Below are 24,825 nucleotides of genomic sequence, written 5' to 3' on the forward strand. Positions count from 1 at the left end.
CAGCTTAATATAGCATTACTCTGTACGTGTTCCGGCGAAGCTTGTCAATTGTCATCTAGGCAAGTATTGACAATATACATCTAAGAGACCCGCAACACTGCTATTACATTCGATACACTTGATATTTAGGGATGGTGACCCTTTAAAATTCCAAACGAAGTAATTTATTGGAAGTTTAAATATTTATTACATTTTTAATTTTAAATATCTATGTTAATATTGGGAGTTGACTTTTTGGTCTTTAATTAGTTGTGTCATTTTAGGATATCTTACCACATGGGAAAGATACCATTTTAACTGTTTTATTAAAATCTTCATCTAGATTTATGATTATACCCTTGGTCTCTTTTATCCAACTTAGTTGAGAACCCACGGGCCACACCACAATACCTAGAAAACACTTATTTAGGATTAATAAATTAAGCTTGTCTATTAGCCAAAACAAATGAAGCTAGAATCTAGATAATAAGCTCTGGAACTGAAAATTATCCAAAAGGGAGAAACTAGGTTCAACGCCAGCCAGTATTATTGCTCTATCCCTTGACCATCACCCCTTAAAATTTAACAAATACAGTAGATATTCCCAATTATTGGCCAACGTGAACTAGACCATGAGTAGAATCTCAGCTCAAGGCCACTGTGCTAGCTTCCTCATCGCTTATTGCTGAAGTTGCTCTTTGAGTGAAAACAGCTACTTCTTTAAACTTGGAGGCCGTTATTTTTGAATCAGACTGTAAATTCTGATTGATGGGTTCCCAATCCCAGACCAGCAAAGAATGTTTTTAGATAGGTTCCCGAACAATTCTCTTCGCAGAATTTGTTGGTTGACTCAATGCCGAGATGGTTACAGACGCTGTTTGTTTTGATTACTGTTGGTTTCCTTGTTTCATTTTTTCCCCTTTTTTGTAGTTCTCTTTTTGTCTTCATTTCTTTGTTCTGAATGAATTGCCTTTTCAGTTTTCACCCAAAAGATATCATCTGACGGTTACTGAATAGAATAATGTTTATTTCTTTAAACTGGAATAAATCTAGGCCTCGTCTTGATTCAATTAGGTAAACCGTTAATTACGACAAATGAATTAAAATGAAAGCTGCATATCGGCATATAACTCAACTGCACAACCACTTGTACCCAAAACACACACACACACTACACATTACACGTGGGACTGCAATTGGAATTAAACATTTAAACTACAACCAAAAAGCCGAGATGAATATTGTTTGATAAAGCAAGTGTGGTCGATTGCACTTGAACACTACTGCCTCAGAACAAGTCACCAGAAAATATAGGCTAAAAATAACGAGTACAAATACATTAGTACTACGAGAGTACAGCCATGATATCAGATGCTCTTAGAGCAATATAGTCAGATCCATCGCTGCCCTTGAAGTCGTTCCCTGCATACTTTGAGTACAAAACTGTATTTCCGGGGGTAACAGTCAACGGCTTCCTGTTACCCTGTTCGTCCAGAGGCCCTGGTCCAACGGCAATTACCTGTTTCAAGGCAACATAAATTAGGACCAGTCATCGGTACGAGGGTGCCACCTCGCAAACTGAATTACTTAAAGAATTATATAGATAGAAATATCATTTCGCAGCTTTGAAAATTTTCGCTAGCAACCTACATGCTTAACATCATTAACACAAGGGGTGATCAAATTGTTTATTTAAGATTTTATGAAAAACCCACTCACCGTGCCAATGGAAGGTTTCTCCTTGGCTGCCTCTGTTAGCAGCAAGCCACCGGCAGTCTTTCCCTCGGCTTCAGCAACCTGGTACGAAAAGTACACGAACAATGAACAATATTCACTTGCAGTTGTAAAGCCAACAGATACACTATGATATTGATGCTGGCTTATTCTTTGTTCACCGGGTGCCATTCAAGCTTTTTCATTACTTAACCTGACCATATGATGGATGGAAGTGGTTGTAAAGAGGGAGCAAACCTTGATTAATACCCGATCATTTAGAGGCTTGAGATCCTTGATGTCATCAGACTCGAGGATACCTACAATATCATCCTCCTTCAATAAAAGATGGTTTGATCCATTGAACTCAAGCTCTGTCCCCGCATACTTGGAGTACACGATCTGAGTACCAGTCTAGAAAAACACAGTATAAAAAGCGTCAGTTGAACTAAATCAACAACAGAGACAATGACATGGTATATCGAAACTGGCCAATCACCTTGACACTAATTTCCACTTTGTTCTGGCCAATTGTCCTGCCCTCCCCAACTTCTACTACTTCACCTCCTTGTGGTTTTGTCTGGGCTGTTGAAGGGAGCAGAATACCACCTACAGTCTTCTCCTCTGCAGTTTTTATCTTCGCCAGCACTCTATCGCCCAAGGGTTTGATGGAAGTGTACTGACAAGTTATAAAAGCTAATTGGTGACGTTGTAGAAATGGAGGTAGTAAACAGAAAGAACCATGCACGTATGACAACGTATTGGTTTAGAAATAACAAACAGGGAGGACTACAATTTAAACCACATTTGGGTAAAATTGTTAATCAAATCATCCTTGTTGACGCAAATGGAAATCATATAGTTATTTCACTTTTCTGTATGCATAAAAGAAACAATAACAATCTATTTGCTCACAGATGACAGAACAGGCCAAGGCATAAAAAAAAATCAACCATTAAGACTGATGGTCATAACAGCCACACCGTAAAAGTTGATATTAACCCAACTTTCTCGATTTGACAGTAAGAATACTCTTGCCCTGTATGAATACACAAACAATAAGCATCATTTAAAGAACACTACACCATGCATTTTGATATGTTGCGGACAAGTGAGTGGGGATTAGACCCAAGAAGAAAGGAAAAGAACACTTGTACACCAGGCAGAGCATTTAGAAGCTGGAACAGAGATTCAGTTTCTAAATAGATCTCTATTTCCAATTGTATGAATCTATTAAGAACGCTTCACTACATGTAAAGTACCAAAACGGACATACAACATCCGGAAGCAATACCAACTTCCTATCCTAGCTTGGTACAATACTTCTGCTTGTATAGACTGGCCGTAGAAACAATGACTAGTTAAAATGGAACCCACCATAAACAAGACCATTTCAATCCACTTCCAATTTATATTCTTTACCAATTGAAGTAGTTAAAGTTGTTCAAAACTGAAAGCCAAATGCATCATCACAAAAAAAAAAAAAAATTCATTCTTACAAAGCAATCTACACTCTTATGATATAAAATTACTAATCTACTTCCCACACTTCCAGAGTAGAATCTTAAAACAAATTTGCTTCACGGTTGCACTAGACCAAAAATAATAATTGCTGCTTTACCAAAAAATATAATAATAATTGCTTCACCAGTGCATATCGATAACATAATTGAATCTACGCTGAGTTATTGATTGCAAGTAAAAATACAGATTTAATATGCAAAAGAAAAAATTAACAGGCTTCATTTTTTTCAAACTTGTTAATGCCACAGAACCAAGCAACAAATATAGTTACCACAACATTGTTTCGTAATTCTTTATCGAGGGGAAATTGGTGTCCGGGGAGGGGTTGAAGAAGAGAGACAATACCTTTGGCGCAACGACGGTGGCAGCTCTTACCACGAGCCCCCGGAAGGACCTCTGATTAAGTCCAATACTGGAAATCCCGGCTAAAGAAACACCACTAGTCCTGGATGGACTGAGTCCTTGAAAAGAAGGAAATCTACGGGTTGAAATAGAAGAACCAGTAAACTGAATTGACGCCATGAATTCCTAAGGAAGAAAATAACCTCGAACGTATAAGAAAAAAATCATCTCAGACAAGTAATATCTGCATTTTATCAAAGCAAACGCCGAATTTCCATACAATCCTTAGAATACGTCCAGATGAATAAGCAAAGGTGAGATACACAAAAAAGGGGGGAGGGGAAGAGACCAAACCTGAAACAAGAGTGAAAAATGAGCGTGAAGATTTGTTTCCACTGAAATTTTCTATCTTTCCACTGCAAAGAGGAAGAGGAGAAGAAGATAAACCCTAGAAGCTCTCAGGGATATATGGGGAAGTTTTATTGAAGATAAGAGACTTCTAGAAACTAGAAATTTGTATGGAACCACGGGGAGGAAAGTTCCGGAACTATTGGCGTCGTTAAGGTGTCAAAGTGGATGAATTGGTTTAATCCTTTTGACGCCTTTGATTCTGGATATGAATTTGATGGACGGCATATGCTGTGTGAGCCTGTACGATGATATCACCTACTGTATACTTTGATCACCGTGGCCCACGGCCCATGTATGAGGATGTCGAGGCTGAGGCATATTTCGAATGGCCCATTTCAAAACGCAAGAGTCCCGTTATCTGATCCATCGTGTGTATAGATAATCAAACAAATTGGCCCATTTCGAAACCCTAGAAGAAAGCAAGCATACAAATTGTGTTTCTTGTATTCCTTAACAAATGCACCAGATATCACTCATATGGAATATGATTTGTGGGGCCATCTCTGTGACAGTTGGAGATCCGTTAGAAATGCCATAATGTACTGATTGCGGGTTCATGGTGAATTTGTGAAGTATAAAATAAAACAAAGGTTAAAATACAAAAACCTCCCTTGAGATTTTTGACAATTATAAAAATCTCCCCTTAAGTTTTATTTTAACAAGTCTCCCCTGAATTTTTAAAAAACTCAACACATATCTCCCTTCCGTTACTAAGCCATACGAAAAACGTTTGATTGATACGTCATTTTTTAAAATACCTATTTTACCTTTTTATATAATTTCATAAATAATTTTACTAAAGACAGGATAGCTTCGGGTTCTATCTCGACCTCGACGACATGAAACCAATAGAAACTAACGGCTTTGGTGGCCGAAAAGAGAGTATTCATTCTCTTGTTCAAGGTTCCGGACGAAGACACTCAGTGCCACTAAGACACTCATCTCATGGTTAATACGGATGAGATGACGTGTTCGCATCTCATTCGAGGGTGCACTCATCCAATGCACCCATGGTGCACAGAACGCGACCACCCACGCTTCATTGTTTCTAAAATTTTTCTGTGCATCTCAATGTGGCAGCCTCGGGAAGGGTGAGGTCCAAGACATCTGCTTAGAAAACCAAAATGGTTGTTTGTTTCGAGTTCCGCCTAGAGGTGACTACCTCCGCCCCAACTCTACATCTATGCTCAGATTAGACTGGAAATGCCACAATCTATTCAACAGACTTAAATTGGTCATTCCTACCTCAGACATGAGAAACCTGATTCTGATTCGTCGTTCTCTGTTTATTCTTTTTCTTTTCTTCCTTGTTTTCCTCCTCCTTATGCCTCGGATGTCCTTACGTCTCCAGACAAATGGTTCACCTATGGATTTTACCCTATCGGCACAAATGCCTTCAGTTTCTCAATTTGGTTCACCAATGTAACGGACAAAATTGTTGTCTGGATGGCCAATCGAGACCAACCTATCAACGGCCGATGCTCCAGATTTTTTTTTTGATCAAGGATACGACACCATGGTTCTCATGGCTCTATTGTCTAGTCCACCAACAACACTGGAAACGGATTCAAAGCCGAGCTCCTCAACTCGGGGAATCTTGTTCTTGTCTTGAGAGACCGTCACGGTAACGTATCCTCGCGAAGCTTTGATTCTCCTTGATACTCTTCTCCCCTTACATTCCCTTTACGGGAAGAGGAGACATGTCTCTGCAAAGGCCAAAGGTCAATATTCGTCAGGCTATTACATTCTTTACAATGGCCAGACGTTCATTAGGAAGTTTTGGCTGCTCAGTGATTCCAACATGTCTCGGCCTCTTTGATTTGACTCATCCACCGATCGATACCGCCGGTCTACGACATCTTTAATGTCGGTTGCTTCACGGTGGTAAGGAGCATCGATGGGGACAGTTTTGGTGGCGTCGGGTTTCTTCATCCGAAACCTTGACCAGGAGAGCCAGTTCTTTCATCTCCAGCCACCAGAGCTGTTGTTACTTTTTGCTGGTTTCATGTTGTCGGGGTCGAGGACTCGACCTTAGAACCCAAAGCGACACAAGTTCTTGTGTCTTGTCTAACCAGTAATGAGTTTTTAGTAAAATTATATATAAAATCATATACAGGAGAGTAAAATAGGTATTTTGGAAAAATAACGTATTAATCAAAGGCTTTTTTGTATAGCTTAGTAACGAAAGGGAGGTTTGTGTTGAATTTTCCAAAAATTTAGGGGAGATCTGTGCATGCTTCTTCAAATGGACAAGGAGATCAGCTTATGGTTTAGTTGACACGTTGGCTAAACAAGGGGCTGTGAGGGAGAAAATGTTCTGGGCAGTTTTGTATGAACGATTACTGAGGTTCAACACCTGTTTAGGGGTTGACAGCTGTACTTAACTTTGGAAAGTTACAGGAGCAAGCCAGTCACGGCATAACCATCAGATTGTCTTGCTCCTATTTAGAAAACTTTGGGTCTTTTGATTTAGGCTTGATTTCCTTTCCGGTGATAATTCCAGCTTACCTCTTCCTCCAATGGTGAGCTTAGCAGATTGGGACCATTCTAGGAAGTTGGTTCCATCAAGTTTCAGAGTGGTTATCATGCCATTGGAGGTATCCATGTTTCCTGGAAGCACTTAGGGAACCAAATGAACATCCTTATAAGCTTGCATTCCTCAATTGGGAATAATTTTAAGAGTCACAAAGAGTTTTAATGCACCATCGGCACACAATAAGGCAAAGGGAAGAGCGAATATGACTAAGAAGCAAAAACAGCCCCAAGAATAGTTTGGGCGACAAATATTGAAAGAAAAAAACCCTGAAAATTTTCTAGGGTTCAGAAAATTACGGGATCACTTCTTGTCTTCCTAGAAATATAAAACGAGCCAAATAAAATTGGCTTGAAGGAGAAACACTCCATTAAAGGTGTTAAAACAGCTTCAAAAGCAAATCTGAATTTTCTGTGGATTTCCTTTTGGAAAAATCATAACAAACACAGAAGTTTCACATAGAGGTGAAACCTATATAAAAACATCCCTAAATTCAGGGCGATTTGAATCGTACCAGTTTTGAAAGATGGTTGCCACCACTTGTATGGACTGCTGATGTTAGCAAGCTGCCTCTAGGGTAACAAACACCAGCAAAGCCTACCCTGAATCCAGATGTGCTTTGATACCAAGTTGTTTAAGATGAAGCCATAATATAAGAAGGAAAGAAGAAGAGAGTTATGAAGATGTGTCTCGTGTTATTGTTTACACTGGAGACACAAGATTGCCCTTACTTGGGCGCCCAAATACAAAGAGGAAATAAAAACCCAAAAAAAAAGAACACTTTCATCATATTGCATATTCTCTACAAATTTAAATGGAAATAGAAGCATGATCAGGAAATGACCGAAAATGTAAAATGTGACTCTTGCTCAATCAGCATGAAATGTAATATTTATTAATGCTAGTAAATGAGGTGATTTGAAAATGCAAACATCCAAAATGAAACAAAAACTCTAATATATCAACATAAGGATGACTAAGCTGTCTATGCCATGTATGTCAAACATTATTACTATTAACAATTTCTAAATTAGGGGTAATAGTAATCAAACAAAATATACTTGGTTAAAGAACTGGCAGCATGCTCAGTTTTTTTAGTTCTTTAGAATCTCTTCCATTTTAATTTATATCCTGAAATTTTGTCTTTATAATAATACAAACATCAGATATGATGTTTTTGGATATGTTAATAGTTTGTATGCTTAGTAATGTTTTTCTTTTGGTTGGTAAGAATCAAAACTTTATTGAAAACATGGACAATATGTATAGGTACAAAGAAGATGTATAGCCTGTATTTGCACTTCTTATTTCCCTCAATGGATTCCCTAGGAATCTCCTCCCAATACATTTGAGATCTTCTAACCCCTTGCTTAGCTAAAGCATCAGCCATGATGTTTGCACTTCTAGGCACCCATTGAAATGTAATCATCATTACTGCTGCCGGCTTACTTATTTCCCTCAACATATACCTGTATGTCAGTGTTCCTTGTGTATTATTTCTTATCCAGTCCACCACTGGAATCTCCCTCTACTATTATGTTCTTGTTTTGGAGTCTTTTCCTCAATTTTAACTCATGTAAGACTGCCATCAGCTCTGCTCTTGTTGAGTCCCTAAACCCAATTCACCCCGAATACAAAGCCATCACAGACCCATCTGCTTGTCTGAAAACACCCCCAATACCTGAATTCCCAGGGTTATTAAGTATGCAACCATCAGAATTCATCTTGATTCAAGGAGACTCAGGTGGTTGCCAAGGAATCCTTTATCTATCTATTGCGGAGGATGAACCATCTACCACCTGCTAGTTCCTGCATCCTGCTATATCATCATATGAAACATCAGTGAAGTATCACTATGTTCTTATCCAATGGGCCTCCCTTACTGTAACAGTCCGTTTTTGACTTCCATACTCCATACAGAGTTCTTTATCCTCAAAAATATTCTTGCTCCTTTCTTCCCAAGTTGTCCACAAAATAGCTGCTCTTGTACATCTCCATGGAACCTTGCCTTTTTTCTTTGGTAGACAGAAGAATGAATTGCTGAACAAGCTTTTCAAATCAGCCGAGAGGAACCACCTACAGGCAAACAAAGAGAAGAAAAAATATCCCAAATAGCAGAGACAAAAGGAGAGGAGATTAGTAAGTGTGAAGGGGTCTCCCAGTGTGCTCTACACAGAAAGCACATATTAGGAGAGATTCACCAGTTTAGTCCTTTCTTTTGCTAGTTGCCGCGTGATGATCTTTTCCAGAATCACTTCCTAGCAGAAAGCCTTAATTTTGAAGGGTATAGGGCCACACGAAACAGTTTAACAGGGAAACCATGACTTAAAGCAGGATTGACAACAAAGCACTGAAAAAAGATGCACACAAGAAAACCCTAAAAGAACAAAGCAGTCCAAACTCTGTGGTCTCTTCTTGACCTATCCAAAAGAAGACCATCCAAGGGTTGAATAAAGGTACTAATAATTAAATATGTAGAGGCTCTCATCTTTATGGGAGAGCTGAGCTCTGTTGTGTATTACTTTCATTTTTTCTTTTTTCTGTTAATATATTTCTATCCTTTACCTTTTCCAAAAAATAAATGTAGAGGTTGCATGTGTCTTAGCTCTTGTGAGAACCACCTGTTTCTGCTCCCCTTTGCTACTCCCACTACCATCTCTGTGAACTAATGAGTTAAATGATATGTTGTTTGTTTTATCCAATCCTGACTTGGGGTACTCGTTTTATCATGCATCATAGAATACTTTATTTTTTCCTGAGTCTGAAATGTGGTTTACTGCGTTTTTTGGTTAATCAAGCATCAGATTGCTTACTTAACTATCTTTTTCACAGTCTGTTGCCCCGAATGTTAACGTAGACCACCATCCAGGTGGTGGCCATTGGTTTTCTGCTGGTCTTTCCCCTTAGGTGAATTTGCTTTTCCTCTGTGGTCTTCAATATTATCTTTGTTTCAGCTGTAGCATTTAATCATTATATTATCCTTTTGTGCAATAATTTTAGATTGATTTGGTTTACAGGTTACAAGTACGAACATAGGTCCTCTACAGAGCAGCCAACATTTTCAGGTGACCTCATACTCTCATGTCAGTAGTTATGGCAGCTTAGGAAGCCATGGTAGCTATAATGACAATGTTGGGTTGGAAGCAGCTATGGAAGCTATGGTGATAATTGTAGTATGTATGCATATTATTCACCTGTTGGTCCATCCGGTATGAGCATCTATGCACAAGGTGATAATTGTAGTATGTATGCATATTATTCACCTGTTGGTCCATCTGGTATGAGCATCTGTGCCCTAGGTGGCCTAGTCCTTGGAGCTAATCCTGATACTAGGCGAAGAACTTCTCAAATCTCTCATGGGAATGGTCTTGGTGTCAGTTCATCTGCAAGAAATTTTGCGCCAATGTCCCTAGGTGCTAGTCCTTCACACTTCACTCCTCCAAGCTCCCACATTCAGGTTTCTGCTGGTTCTCCAAAGTATGGTCCAAGTTCCCCAGCGAGAAGCAGTGGTTTTCATGGTTCACCATTGAGCAAAATGATGGCAGTGTCAAGGTTTAATAGAAGAGGAAGTTGGGGATATCCTGGAAGTTCACAGTCTCAGGAGAGTGCATCATCTCCACACTCTCAAGGGTATCACACTGGTGGTGCTAGCTGCAGTCACACTGACTGGAACTCTAGAGGACATGGTAATTTTCCTCAGAGTGTGCAGTCAAGTTTTAATCCACCAAATTGGAGACAACAAAGGGGATGCAATGGAGTCAAGTCAACTCAGGAAATTCCTCAACCATTCAGAATGTTCAAGGATCTCTTCTGCAAAGCTCTAATATGCCGTTCCAACCAGCCAAAGAAGCTGCTTTTGACAAGTCAGAAACAATTTGTCACTTCCTGCTCTTGGTGATTGGGATCCCAATTATAGGTAAATATTAAAAGGCTTTTACCTTGTAACTTTAAGTTGGTATCTTCCATCTCCAGCTCAGCTTATAAATGATACTGTGGTTTCGATAATCTGTGTTAAAAAGTGAAACAGAAAAGGAGATCATTGTATACTTAATTGACCATACTTCATTGGTTTAGACATGCACAATTTTATCAATTCTGGGAAGAACCTATTTTAAATGGTTTCTAGAAGGATACAATGTAAAGTATGAGGCTTGTTTACAGTATAAAATTGCAATGGTTTCTAGAGGGAGAACCAGTTTTAGGTGGTGTTTGATAAATCTGAAAATTCAGATATGAAAAGTTAAAAAGATATTAAAAGTGTCTGAAATCTGAAAAGATGCATAGATGCTTTTCTATTTTTTAGAGGATCTGAATAGATAATGCTGTTTGTGTTGGATCAATTGTGCAACATCTGAAATTGCTTTGTTATACTATTTTACCCCTGGAATAGGCTATTTTGTAATTTTGAATGCAATTAGCACTATTTCATATAAAATAACTTATCAGATTCAGAATAATATTGAAATTATACAAAAAAATAAAATTTAATAAAAATTAAAATAAATAAAAATTAATAAATAATTAAATAACTGAAATAACATGAATAAAAATAATAAAATAATTAATAATTACTAAAATAGTTAATAATTATAAATAACACAATAAAAAATAATAAAAATAATTAATCACTAATAAAAAATATTAATATGATTAAAATTTAATAAGCCATCCTATTAATGTCAAGAAATTGGTCCATCCTAGGATCAATCTCATTAGAGAACTTCTTTTGCCTCTTGGAGGGTCTTTCACTTGGACCTATAGACTCTTCAAATGTATGCTGTGTTTTAGTCTGGGGCCTTGTGGGAGGTGTGGTAGGAGTGTTAGCATTGTCAATAGGTCCACCCTCTTGTGTATCATCATCTACACTGGTAGAGGCAACTGGTCTTGTTCTATTTGCCAACGGAGTTCAGCCAACTTCATCAGTTGAATAGACCCCATCGAACAACGCTTTGCACTCGTCGGCAAATTGCAGTCCTGCATACCTAAATACTTTCACATTTGGGTTGGCCTGTTATCAAACAAACAAACAAACCATCCTATTAGATCATACACACAAATACATTACCTCCCAACAACAAATTTTTAGTGTAGTTTACCTTCAAGAATTCTTCCCACTGCTCATTTGACCAGTCAACTGTACCAGTAGATGGATTATACCCATTTCCAGTCCTATTGGTAAGTGTCAGCCATAGTTGATATTTTCTCTTCAGGTAATCAAACCCATTCTTTAGTTGTTTTTGTAAGAAATTCTTTTGGGTCTTTTCCATTATCTTCTTCTGAACCCGTGTCAACGATTCTTTCTTTAGTGATCCACCTTGTCTCCCATGGGTGTACACCTCATCAAGGCATAAGTCCAACAATAGTTTTTGCAAGGCTGGGTCCTTCCAAGTGGCTTTATCAAAATTATCTCCGGTGGCCATTCCTAACCCCCTATTAATGATAAGGTATGACCTATGTCAGAAGTAGAAAACCCAAACTGAAAGCATATAGTTATCATACAAAATAAAATTCTCAAAGCAATAAAAAATAAAGTGAGGTGAAGCTCCTTAAAGTGAGGTGTAATAACAGATCAAAGCAACTTAAAATAAATGAAAAAAGCATATGGTTCCAAGAGGACACCTATCAAAGTAGCAATTTTCCATTTCTTCCTAGAGAGGAAAGCACTAAAATCTGTCTCAGACCTGGCCGACTGGAGTTCCTTAAACTTTCAGGTGGAAACCGATTTTGGACTCTCCAAGTTTATGGCTGACAATGAAAAGGATCATGTCAGCACTCAAGTCAAGGGGACAATGGTAAGTGAGTACTCAGCTATGCATCTACTCAAACAATCTCTGGTATTGCTTGAAATGTTAAATAAAGATGCCTTGTTTTGTATTGATGCAGGGTTACATGGATCCCGAATATTATATCTCTCAGATGTTGACAGAAAAGAGTGATGTATAATTGTATATAGTTCTGGGGTGCTAATGCTAGAGCTGATAACTGGCGGGAGAGCAATAGATAAAGGGAGATCGAGAGCATTCTGAGGTGCGTGGAAGAATTAGGATCTGACCGCCCAATGATGAGTGAAGTGGTGAAAGAGATCGAGAGCATTCTGCAGTTGGCTGGTCTGAATCCAAATGTTGATTCTGCATCCACTTCAGAAAGTTATGTAGGTTCTAGTCGTAGTCACACCCAACATCCTAACAGAGACAGTAATGAGTTCTTTGATAATAGTGGGGGTTACCCACCTTGCAAGGTGGAAGCACAATGAGTTGAAGTATTGATTAGGCTCTGTTTGGTATAAATGTATAGAAGTACATGCAAATGGGCCGAGTGTCAATCCTGGTTTTCTATTGCTTCAAATTAACTTAAGCTTGTTTTTTTTTATTTTATTTTTATTTGTAAGAAGTAAAATAGGAAGTAAAAGGATGTAATCACACAGCACTGGCTATTGCTTACTTCAGCAAAGCACTACAGGGTTGCAATCTGAATCTCTTCAGGTGGAAACCGACGCTTGTGGTACAGGGGTAGGGGCAGTGTTGTCTGTCTATTGCTTACTTCAGCAAAGCACTAAAGGGTTGCAATTTGAATCTCTCCACCTATGAAAAAGAATTACTGGCAGTAGTGATGGCAGTCCAGGTGAATAGTCAAAAATCGAAGTTCAGAAACACTCTAGTTTCAGTTTGTATTGTTTGTTTGTTTTATTAGAAATTTTATCAGCTTATGTAGGGTCACCTCATCATGTTCAATTTACCAGCCTCACCCACAGACACCCACGACGTGGTAAAAGGAAACCCCTTTTAGACCTTTTCATTGAACTAAAATTGGCACTTAAAACTCTGATCAATTTCATAGTGGAAAAGTTCAACAACGGAATGATATAGAGCCTTGGTTTTTTTTTGGATAAGTACTATGGGAGCTGAATCAGTTTGGCCAATCCAAAAAGGCAAAAACTGCTTAAAATTGAATGGGTGGTTTGTATGTATTAGACATGAAACCAGTTGAGAGAACTGAGGTACCAGATTTGTCAGATAATTAACCTTTGGATCTCTCTCTCTCTCTCTCTCTCTCTCTCTCTATTTATCTATCTTTCTATCTCTCTCTAGATGAGTCAACTTGACTCTAGCTCTGACTAAGAAGGAGCTGATCTGTGATTGGTCAACATGTCTTATATAATGTGGGTTATGGTTATTGGTCAGCATTTGTTGAACAAAGGAATGCAAGATTTGTGGCTGGGGATCCATTATTCAGTCGACTCATACGATATTTTCTGATAAAAAAATAAGAAAAGAAAATGCCAAATCTTATAACCTCTCCAGCTGCTTGGTTTTGCATCCTTCCTTGATGGAGTCATGCCATTTACTTCTAACAAATTAAGAGAATAAATAATTAAAGCAAAGACCACCACAGTGGTTTAAATATAGATGTATTAACCAAGGTATAGAAAAAAGAAATATAAGTCAAAATTGTAGGAAATCTTGACCGTTATTGACCACTTCAATCTTCTGTAACTACTTTGTTTCCCTGTAGTAAAAAAGGTTTCATAAGTATTTTTAAATCAAATGATGGATAATATTTCATTACTGGCAGTAGTGATGGCAGTCCAAAAATGGAGAACATATTTGTTGGGCAGTCACTTTTTAATTCAAACCTTCCACAAAAGTTTGGGGTTCCTTCTTCAACATCAATTGCACATTCCATTTCAGCAGAGGTTGATTAGTAAATTAATGGGGGGAAAAGAGAATTTGGTGGGTGATGCTCTATCTAGGCGTGAAGAAGCAGAATTATGGGCCCTCTAATTGGATAGAAGAACTGAAATTAGAAGTAGCCCAAGACCCAAGGATGCAAGAAATTATACAGGATCTGCAGTCAGAAAACCATGGGGGGTCTAAAATGGAATACAGAGGTAGGCTGACATGGTACCAGGGCCGAATCATTCTAGGTCCAGCATCTCGATGGACTTCATTGAAGGCCTACCAGTCTCACATCGGAAATCAGTCATTCTAGTAGTGGTAGATAGCCTCACTACATCCTCAAGCCATCACCATTTTAAGCCTCCAAACAGAGAACACCAATGACAGTGCTACTGAAAAAAAAAAAAGGAAGCTGAGATTGTTCTTTTATGTACATAGAACACTAATGACTATGCTACTGAAAAAAAAGAACTTGTGCAAGCGAGGACATGACTGGATAAGCAAAGCAAAGAGGAAAAAAAACCCCTCAATAATCCTTCGTTCAACAAAGTAATCTTCCGAAAACCATCAAAGCAAGCAAACAACAGTTCATCTTCCAAAAAAAACATACATAAATAAATCAAACAAAAACAAATCAAACAAAAACAATCAAACGAATCAGATTATTATCACCAAAGCAAAAATATTTAAACACATAAACAACAAAATAAAGAAGAAGAAGAAGAAGAATGACTACCTAGAGCTTGGACAGCGGTGTTCTTCCTGGAGCTTGATTCACCAGCGGAGCTTCCTCCTTGAGAAAACACGAAAAATGTTTAGGTTTTCTGGGTTTGGGGTTATTAGGGGTAGCACATGTGATTTCCAAAATATTGTAAGGGATTTTGGACTATGCACCGGCTCTGAAACGTGTCTGAGCGCGTTAAGAGCTAGCCCAAGCTCTATTATTTCCAGATTAAGTTTAAGAGATAAAATCAAACAAGTGTGAGGTCTGAAAAACAACATTTTCAGATTCAGACCTCTGAAAAGTGCAATCAAACGACCCCTTAGTTCATGATATTTGTCAAAACATATTAGAACAATAACTAAGGTTATGCTTGGTACCATTTCCACTTCTACTTGCAATGTTTTGTGTTGGTTAATACAATTTTTTTGAGAAATTGTCTTGTCACATCATATCAGATAACCACTTCCGCGAAAAAAAAAATATAGGCATTGGACATCCCCTTGTGGGGTGTTATGTCCTTTATAGCTCCTATAGTTCCTCGTGGAGACAGACATATACATTGACACTAAGGGGAGGATTACTATGGCTCTTGTCTTAAACATGCATAATGAACTTCTACAAGCCATGTTAGGCATCTTGGATGTGTCTAAGCCAAGTAGTTGCCTCTTTGCCCAACTAAAAACCCCCATTGTGTGCTCTAGAGAAACCTACAGTGTGTCTTTGGTGCAGTTACTCACATGCAAAATGTTCCACTATAAGCCAATTTCTCCTTCGGCAATGCCCTGGGGTTGCCTATATTGGCTCAATGTGATTCATTTCCCTCAAGTGCTGTTTTGGAGATCCACAACAAGAATGCTGGATGGTCAATCTTCTGCTGCACAACAAAAACGACCATGAAATTTATACTTTACTCCATTCTTTCAAATACCTTATGTCCAAATTAGTTCCAATTGCACACTGGCTTCTAAACTATTGGCATTACTACAAGGGTTAAATCTAGCCAAACAATTAGGATGCAAATATGTTGAAGTCTAAGGGGGCTCAAAAGTAGTATTTTCATGGGCAGCAAACAATAACCATACCCCATGGATGTTTAAACATGTGATTAGGGAAATGGAGAAGATTGCAAAGGAGGTTGAGGCTGAATTTAAATGGGTCCGAAGAAGTGCAAATGGTCTAGCTGATGGATTAGCAAAACATGGGGCATTGAGACAACAATTATTTTGGGCTACACTGTAATGAGGGATAGAATAGAATGATTAAAGGGGATCAACAATCCCATCACCAAGTTGTATAAACTACTTACAATCTGAATTTTAATAAAATACATATTTATTGATAAAAATATATGCCAGGAATAAACCAGATCAAATGGTTCCATCATTGATGGTCCAGTGAATGCTTTTTGGTTCTATTTATATATGGATACACCACACATAGAGGAAGTGCATCTCAAATGAGAAACACTTTATGCCTAGGGTGCATGGGTGCAATGGTTATTTGAGACCTAATATGTACTTAGGATGATGGTTGTGACCAAAAACCAATTCTTATGATTGATTTCTTCAAGTCTTGGACAGCAGAAGCTAATGCAATTTAGGAAAAGATCCATACTGTGGGAGAGCATGAACCAAGAAACTTTATGGCCATGATCTGTTGCCTAATGGAGGCTGATTGATACTAATTTGGCTATGACCCACCTGGAGCAATTCCTATGCTGATCAAATCTTCCTTTATTATGATTTGATGATTTAAGTAATTCAATCAAAGCGAATCCATTACATTATTGGATCAAATTGGATGATATTTCAAATTTGATCCACAAACACATTATTGGGTTTATGCTAAAATATTTCAATTTAGGAGTTTAAGATTTCAATCAAGGAAAGGATGTCATCTGCATGAATAGCTCCTTCGATTTCTTTCAGCAGATATATCTCTCTCATTGATAAGATTTTCTTGAATCCATCAATATCTTTTATAAACAATCGTTTGAAGATCTCCTTGTCTTAATCAAGTTGATCTTGAATCCATTGGTCTTTCCTTTAGTAATAACATGTGGAGCTCATTGGTACTTGGTGGACATGGTTGATTGCCACTAACAATCCGGCTAAAGAAGGATGGAACCCCATGACGGATGAACTTGCTCATCTCTTATGCTAAATTCAAAATGGTGATGTCTCTGTTGGATTCGTAACCACTGGATATGTTTTTCTTTTGGAAAGGAAGCTTGCTCCAGGCTATGGGATTTGCAACTACATGGGGTACTTAACCTTTCAACTCCTCTATCTTCTGCTTTTATTTTCCTCTCTGATACTCTCTCTCTCTCAGTCTAGTTTTGTATCTCTTTCTTCTACTTGTCTTTTTTTTTGAGAAAAAGAGTAACATTATATTATAAAGATAAATGAGAGTACATGAGATTATGTACAAAGAAGGCTAGCCACACACAGGTTACAAAGGCATAAGTCCATCACTATATAAGCTTGCCCTATGTTAGTGTGCTCCAGAATTGGCAAAACTATCTGCTATAGTGTTTAAAACCCTGTGAATCAAGGTTAGTTTTACATTTAAGGAATACAACAAATCTCTAGCCTCGTCCAAGCAGTGACTAGTGAGCTAATCTCCAAGGCCCACCTTCCTTCTCCCCAAGCCATTTTATCATGTTGCTAGAACCACCTTTGACTACTAGGCTGGTTAAGCCTAGACTTCTTGTGATATGGAGGCCATTTTTCACAACTAAAACTTTAGCCATTGTAGAGTCTACAGACCCAATTGGCCCACCAAAAAACCACAAAGGACTACCATCCCTCCTCTTAAACACACCACCAATTCTAGCTAATCCCAAGTTTCCAAGTGCATTTCCATCAAAGTATAGAGTCAACTCCTCTTCTCTTGACTGGTCGAGGCTTGTAACTCTTAAAGATCTAGGTGAAGAGAACAATAGTTCCATTGCATTCTACTGAAGCATGTTTAGAGTGATTCCTTTGTACATCTCTGAATTCAGCTCCCACAGATTGCAGATGTGAAAAATATGAGAAATTAGGTCTTTCGTAGATCTTGCTTTGTTACTCAAAATGCGTTTGTTTCATTCTTCCCAAGCAACCACATTACTACTTGTCTGTTAGAGTTAGGAATCTTGATATATTGGTCTTCTGGGTCATTTTTAATGGTTATTGTTTGCTTCAGAGAATACAACAAATTCAGAACTCGAATTTATTTGTCATACTAAAACTTAATATCAATATCATAAAGAGCCTTTTTTTTTGGTATTATACATAGTAAAGGGGTATTAGGGGTGGGACAGAGCAGGGTGCATGTAAGGCCCTTTGGCCATACCATGGAGAGCCCGTGTTCTGTGAGCTTGATCTTGTGCCTCCTGTTCTGAAGGGATGCTGACTGACTATCTCAACTACTAGGTCATAAAGAGCCAATTTGGTGTTTCTAATAGTTGATCTGAACGATTTATTCCTAAATTAGATTGTAGGATTGCAATAAAATTTTGAATTCCCTCTAGTTTATCTGAACTATCAGTCTAGTTCTATATATCTTAAAATTGCCTTTTTGATACTTTTTGCAATTCTGATACTTTAAAACATTGGTTATGTTCCTGGTGCAACCTTTATCCCTTTTCAATTCCAAATTAGTTATACAAATAAGCTATGTAGTCATTTGGCTAAGTTTTACTTTTGTTATGAGTTATGACCTTATGAGCATCCCATAAACTTCAGGGAAATCATTCAACATTGTTAATCAGGTAAGCCTCCTCTTTAGATACTCATGGTGATGGAAGATTCAGCTAATTATGGTACGTTATAGATTTTCTTATAAAAAATGGTACATTATAGATGCAATTCACTCATTGGTGTTTTTCCTTACAAGTTTAATTCATATAAACCTTATCATAACAAATGTTTCTTGTAGCATTCTACCTTGTTCCCCCACCGGTCACGGCCTCTAGTCCTATTTGATTCTTTGCAAGGACTTGTTTGCTAATGAGGTCATTTCCATCAAAACCTATGGACATTAAAAGTAACTTTACAATTATTTGGGCAATTGAGGGTTTATATTTGATTAGTAATTTATTTTATGGTTCACAAAGAACAAAGAAAATGGTTCTCTCAGGATATTTATCTTGGGAACATTACTTGTTAAAATACATCAATTGCAAATTCTATACTGGTTTTACCAGTCAAAATATGTTTTATACTAATTTTTAGTTCAAGTAATATAACTCTTGTTTATTATGGGTTTGACTATGATGCTGGGCAGACATGATACTGGAAAAACTAACAACCAATCAATCAACATCATAAGAGTGCTAACCAATCAGGTGGATTTTCATCAAATTTCACGGGGGGGGGGGGGGGGGATTTGATTGGCCAAAGCCTTTCCAATATGTCTTTTTGGCATCATAGATTTTCCCATTTATTATTTGTTTGTGTTATTGATTCTACAATTTTAACTTTATCTTTGCAGTTTATCAAATTTTTATTCTTCAAAATCATCCAACCAATGTTAGTTTTTCACTGTATATATGGTTATTTCATTTTCCTAGAGTGCGTTGAACACAAGGGAGACTTCACATTTGACTAGTAAGTTCTCCCTAGCAATGATTAAATGGTGTTTGGAAGATTTTGTGGCTGCAATAAGCGATCCTCTCTAATGCTTCAACAAGAATATTGGTCAAATTGCTCAAATAAGGAACATTCATTCAATTGTCTTAGACCAAATTCATTCTGGATTTGCTCAAGGACATCGAGAATAATGAAATATCTACGTTTTACATATCTAAGCACAACATTTTCTTCTGATCTGGTGTATCTTCAACTATTTTTTGATATTCTCAACAATGCTATTATGAAAAGTTGTTTTTGGAAGATAATAGGAGTAAATAGTTGGTGTTCGTTTATTCGTTTTGTTGTATGGGGGCCTACTAATCCATGACAAAGAGACCCATGTAGGAGGGACAGACATGGATATTACTATTTTCACCTTTAATTTGTTTTGAAAATAAATCACTGTATAACATAATGATTTGACACAACATGAATCGTCCCACTTGAAAAAACAGTTAAACAGAAAAGCCATATCCATAGACGGCGGTCGGACGATTGATTCAAGAAAGATGATTGAACAAAAAGGTTTTGTTTCCAGGTCACCGTTTTCAATTGTTCAATCATCGCTTGATCCATTTGATCCAGATGGTCAAACCATTGACTTGAAAACCAATGTTAAAGTGGTTTTGTTTTTGTCCCAACATTAACAACCTCACAAGATATGTGCGGTTATTCTTTGAATGAGGGAATGTTCATTATAACCGCTGATAACATAGCCATGTCTTACTCTTGTGCAAAAGTGAACTCTTGAATTGGAAGGTGTCAGCCTAGCAAGTTGGTAAATTCTCGAGTACAGATCAGCTGCCAACACATGGTGCCAATAATGTCCTAATCGTCAATCGGCCATTGTAGCCAAGGGAGCACTTCTCATGAATGGCAAGGGAGACGCCCCCAATGCTACAGTTGCCTGTAGGGGGTAGCCACTAGCTGAGCTTCCCATGGGCTCTTTAAGCTTGGCTTGGCTTGGATTAAATTGAGCTTCAAGTTGAACTTGGGCTCGATATATAGGCTCATTTGCTAGTCGAGCCAAATATAATAAACAAATAATTTTTATTATACATACATAAATATACATTTAAATATTTATATATAATAAATTATTGTTATTATCTATTATAATATTATATATAATAGTAAATAATTTTTTTATAATTCTATATAGAAAAAAGTCTCTTACTCGAATCGAGCTCGAGCCTAACACTATTTCTACAAGCCGAGCTTGAATAACCAAGTATTCGGCTCGGCTCTAATCCACCCCTAGTTTCCTGGGACATGGTTGGTAGCAGATTCCTACCCTAAATTCTATAGCTGGTCATAGCAGAGATATGGGATAATTCTTTCCTTCACCCAAGTTGAAGGGGTTTAGGGGAGGGTTACCCCTGTTGTGTAACCCAATACACTGAAGAAAAAAAAAGTAAATAAAAAAGAACTACTAAGAAGCCTCGAGATCAAGCCTAAACTATCCTACACGGAAACCTCTCAAGCTGCAAATAAACCATGACTAGATCGTCCTCATGAAACTTTCATCCAGCGATGCCTATCCTTAGCTTATTTATACCTTTGGTTGCTTTCTTTCAACTTTTGTCGCACATTCTCTTGAAGCTACCGAATGTGTTTACATAAGGCCTCGACATCATTACTCACTCACCAAAACCCTATTATAGGAGCTAGATCAACAACACCTTTAGGTGACCGACCATACACAACCTCAAAAGGAGCCTTCCCTATAGATCTCTTAACTAAATCATTGAAGGAAAACTCAACTTGTGGTAGGATAAGATCCCATTGCTTTAAGTAATCTCCAACTAAGCTCCTTAGCAAGTTGCTTAAGTTTTGGTTAACCACTTCAATTTGTCTATCTGTTTGTGGGTGAAATGTACTACTATATTGTAGGGTAGTATCCACACGCTTCTATAAAGTTCTCCTAGGGTGGCCATGATCCGAGCTGTTCATGAGTTGTTCAAACTCGATCATCTCATGAAAAGCTCGACTAAGCTCGGCCTAAATTGAGCTTCAAGCCTAATATAAAGGTTCGTTTGCTAATTGAGCTGAGATCAAGTTTAATAAAGATCATCTTGTGAGGCTCGTGAGCCTAATCAGGTCTATATGTACAAAGGGTGTCACCTCTGCTCGACACCTTGGCTACTGAGGTAGACCTTGGCTCAACAACTCAGCAATTGAGGAAGAACTCAGCTCGACACCTCGACAACTGAGAGAGGTCTCGACTCGGCACCTCGACTTCTAGGGAGACCTCGGCTCAACACCTAGCTAGATATTTGGCTCGGCTTGGCTTGAATTTACACCTAAGTTCTCTAGAAGTGGCTAAGAAATTTTGTATCACGACCTGATGTGATAGATCATGGCAATCCATGCAACTGAATAACTTCTTAAAAAAATAAGTTAGTTACATGAGAAGCATCAAAAGTATTTTGGCAACCAATAAAGAGGGCTGTTTTAGAGAAACAATCAACCACAACAAAACTAGAGTCATTACCCCTAGCTATTCTTGGCAACCCCAACACAAAATCCATAGTAAGTAAAACACATCCTTCGAGAACCCCTTATTTGCTAATATTGTTCATTCATTTGTTGCAATAAAATATCTTCTTAAAAGACAATGAAAGTTATAAAATCATTATTTTTTATGTGAGAAATAAGAATTTCAGACCCTAATATTGACTTGTTTAGGCTTGTCTCGAGGGGCATGGAACAAAGGCGACTCATATATAGAGTCAAGAATATAATATGTTTTACATCACATTAGCTATTTGAAGCAATTGAATTAATGAGAAGAAGAGATTGTGGGTTTTACATGCTTGAAAATGCTTTATATGTTTGTTTTTATTTTTAAATTTTCATTTGAATACACTTTACATGTTATGCTTATGTATTTTAATTTTAGATAATAGGTTTTTAAAATATTTATTTTAAAATTTAAGTTTATATTTTTTATTAACACTATTTTAATATTTTTGATTTTTTTTTGCATTTTTTTTAAAAATTGGCATTTTTTTAATTTTTTTTTACTTTTTTTTGTAATTTAAGCAAGGTGCTTGCCTCGCCTTATGCCTTGCGCCTCAGACACGCTTTTAAAACACTAGGGATGTTGTTTTGTAGTGACAAGGGCTGGCACCATGTAGAATCAACCACCCTCAAATAGGATGTTAAGGTTTTAAAGGCTTGCCAATAGAAACATCACCTTAAGCAAAGAATTATATTGTAAGAAAATGCTACTCAACATCCAATGCTTTGTGTGAATAATAAACCTCTGAATGGGACCATTAGAAGGGGCATGAAACCCCAAAAAATACTTTGTTAAAAGCTGAACAGCTATTTAAGAGGCATGATCCAGCATCAATTTTCTAGTCTAAACGTTGTTGGTCAAAACCAAGGTGAGGATGGTATTAAATATGATCTATGTTCCAAGGCAATAAATGATATTTATGAAGAAAATTATTGCAACGAAAATTAACAGGGTAAAGTATTAACAGTAGAATAGCAACCACACCTCACTACTACATATTTTATATTTACAAACACACATATAATACAAGGAAGGAAACAAAAACTACAAAGAATATTCTCTCTCTTAAGGTTGAAACCTACACAGTGATGTTCTCCATCACAAGTTGCATCTAGTTATAGAAATTTCCAGTTCCCACATTCAAAATAATATTTAATCAGAACTGGCATCCAATTTATCAAAAAAAAAAAAACAATCAGAAATTGCATCCAAAATTTTATATTGCTAAAAAACCCCTATATAGATACCCAAATTTATCATAACTTCTAAATTTTCCATGGGGTTCACATTGAAATCTCTCTCTTTTTCAGGCAATCCACTGCCAAAATCATGTATACTTTGTTTTCATAAAACAAAGATCACATATAATTCCTATCATTGCAGAAAGCTAAATAAATATATCCACGTCTGCGTTATAATAATAGAGATTCCAAAGGAAGACTCTGGTGCAAGATCTAGCTGAGGGGAAATCCCTAGGTGAATAAGGCTTCTTCTAAAACTTGGTTCGAGTTTATAGAAAAGTTTGATACATAATTGTGTTTTCAACAAACAACTAATTGAAGCACAAAATTAGGCTTAGAGAACAAGCATTATGTATACCCTCATGATCTTCTCAGTATCCTCTGTATGCGGCAGTGACCTCACCAACTTCCATCTCAGCATTATCAGCATGAGATTATGAGAAACATCATCCAGAACCTCTACATCTTCCTTATCCTCTAACTCCTCAAACCCATTCTTGCCTTTGGAATCATTGCCAAAAAGATCATAATCTCCTTCATTTTCTGACAAGTCATCAAAAGTCTCAATTCTCCGTTTCCTTCCCCTGTAACCAGTAAGGCTTTGTATTTTTTCCTTCCAAAGCACCAAGGGACATTTCTCAATCAGCTCAGACCCTTCATAGGCTTCTGTTCAAAACACATTGAATCTCTTTCCCCTCTCAGAAACATAAAAAATGTCAAAATGCTTTAGAAGAAGACGCATCAATTTCTGAGGCATTACAAGTTCCTTTCGAAAAGGAGTGAGGTGGTCAGTGACAAGTCTCTTCTCAATGGTAAAGCTAAGCAGTTCATGCATCACAGCAACTTCCCTTTTATCAAATTCTTGTGACCCAGCTTGGAGGTTTCGTGCATCAATATATGGAGAAAGGTAAGACCATTTCTGAAAGTTATCAATTTTCGCCTCATAAGAAAAATGCATTAATCACCAAGGCAGAAAAAAACAGTACAAAGATAGTTCAAAGAAATAGAAAGACCAGAAAAAACAAAAGTGCTAGTAAAAATTACTCTGTTATCATGCAATGAACAAGAAATGTGTTAGCCTACTGCCCAACACGGGCAAAACTGAGGTGCCTAACCTCTTGTTATAGAGAAGGAAGAGGGGGAAGAACGAAAAGGAAAATGACTTAGGATTCAATGATCCCAAAATGCAAAGAGGATGCCTTTTATAGGTTTACAACTGAACATGACTAACTCTCAAGTTGCCACTGGTGGTCCCTGTTTTGGCATGGCAATCCTTTCCACCGTCTTCTGGAGTAAACTCTGATGTACCTCGGGTCAGCTGGTTTGGCAATGGAGCCCATGGGCCTAACAAAGTGCATCCTTCTTTCTCATTGCTTTTGACTCCTCTCAAGTGTTTACAGCCTTAGTTTGTGAAAAAACATAAGATACAAATCCGAATGTTAGAGGAAGCTGCAGGGTTCTCATTATTGTATTTGTATCACTTGCGCCCAGGCTCGAAGAGCATGTGCAACATAACACTCGTTGCACAATCCAATTGACAAA

At 37.5% G+C, this 24,825-nt stretch overlaps 1 protein-coding gene, 1 long non-coding RNA gene and 1 pseudogene across 6 annotated transcripts; 1 reads left to right on the top strand and 2 right to left on the bottom strand.

Moving 5' to 3' along the window:
* Positions 1–1,164: 1,164 nt before the first annotated feature.
* Positions 1,165–7,152, bottom strand: LOC148842107 (20 kDa chaperonin, chloroplastic-like). Of its 3 annotated transcripts, none has more exons than XM_088958173.1 (7): positions 7,017–7,152; positions 3,913–4,327; positions 3,562–3,744; positions 2,192–2,371; positions 1,951–2,106; positions 1,699–1,776; positions 1,165–1,498 (listed from the first exon to the last, which is right to left on the bottom strand). In XM_088958173.1, the coding sequence occupies exons 3-7, from the start codon at positions 3,736–3,738 to the stop codon at positions 1,325–1,327; spliced, it is 765 nt and encodes a 254-aa protein (XP_088814299.1). In that variant the 5' UTR covers positions 3,739–3,744; positions 3,913–4,327; positions 7,017–7,152; the 3' UTR covers positions 1,165–1,324. The 3 variants fall into 3 exon arrangements, with proteins under 3 accessions (XP_088814299.1, XP_088814300.1, XP_088814302.1); XM_088958174.1 differs by lacking the exon at positions 7,017–7,152 and adding an exon at positions 5,215–5,353; XM_088958176.1 differs by lacking the exon at positions 7,017–7,152 and having other exon boundaries at positions 3,562–3,802; positions 3,913–4,053.
* On the top strand, positions 5,456–13,153 carry LOC148842108 (uncharacterized). Of its 2 annotated transcripts, none has more exons than XR_016103347.1 (5): positions 5,456–5,593; positions 9,335–9,409; positions 9,520–10,418; positions 12,214–12,294; positions 12,386–13,153. It is a non-coding gene; the product is annotated as an uncharacterized LOC148842108 (long non-coding RNA). The 2 variants fall into 2 exon arrangements; XR_016103346.1 differs by lacking the exon at positions 5,456–5,593 and adding an exon at positions 8,242–8,958.
* Positions 7,714–24,319, bottom strand: LOC148842109 (protein WHAT'S THIS FACTOR 1, chloroplastic-like; annotated as a pseudogene). The gene is made up of 6 exons (XR_016103345.1): positions 23,642–24,319; positions 15,640–15,776; positions 14,915–14,971; positions 11,599–11,932; positions 10,441–11,510; positions 7,714–10,352 (listed from the first exon to the last, which is right to left on the bottom strand). The product of XR_016103345.1 is annotated as a protein WHAT'S THIS FACTOR 1, chloroplastic-like (transcript).
* Between the last annotated feature and the right edge of the window lie 506 nt (positions 24,320–24,825).

This window comes from Nelumbo lutea, chromosome 8 (assembly GCF_056320005.1).
Source record: "Nelumbo lutea isolate HS-2025 chromosome 8, American lotus-T2T, whole genome shotgun sequence".
Classification (NCBI taxonomy): domain Eukaryota; kingdom Viridiplantae; phylum Streptophyta; class Magnoliopsida; order Proteales; family Nelumbonaceae; genus Nelumbo; species Nelumbo lutea.

What these genes read in the sequence shown, in the direction of transcription:
- LOC148842107 (XM_088958173.1), bottom strand. Translation starts at nt 3,738, where the DNA reads ATGGCGTCAATTCAGTTTACTGGTTCTTCTATTTCAACCCGTAGATTT. An exon ending in AAGTGGAAATTAGTGTCAAG is followed by an intron (nt 2,107 to 2,191) that starts GTGATTGGCCAG and finishes GTGTTTTTCTAG; the next exon opens with ACTGGTACTCAGATCGTGTA. An exon ending in ATGATCGGGTATTAATCAAG is followed by an intron (nt 1,777 to 1,950) that starts GTTTGCTCCCTC and finishes TTTTCGTACCAG; the next exon opens with GTTGCTGAAGCCGAGGGAAA.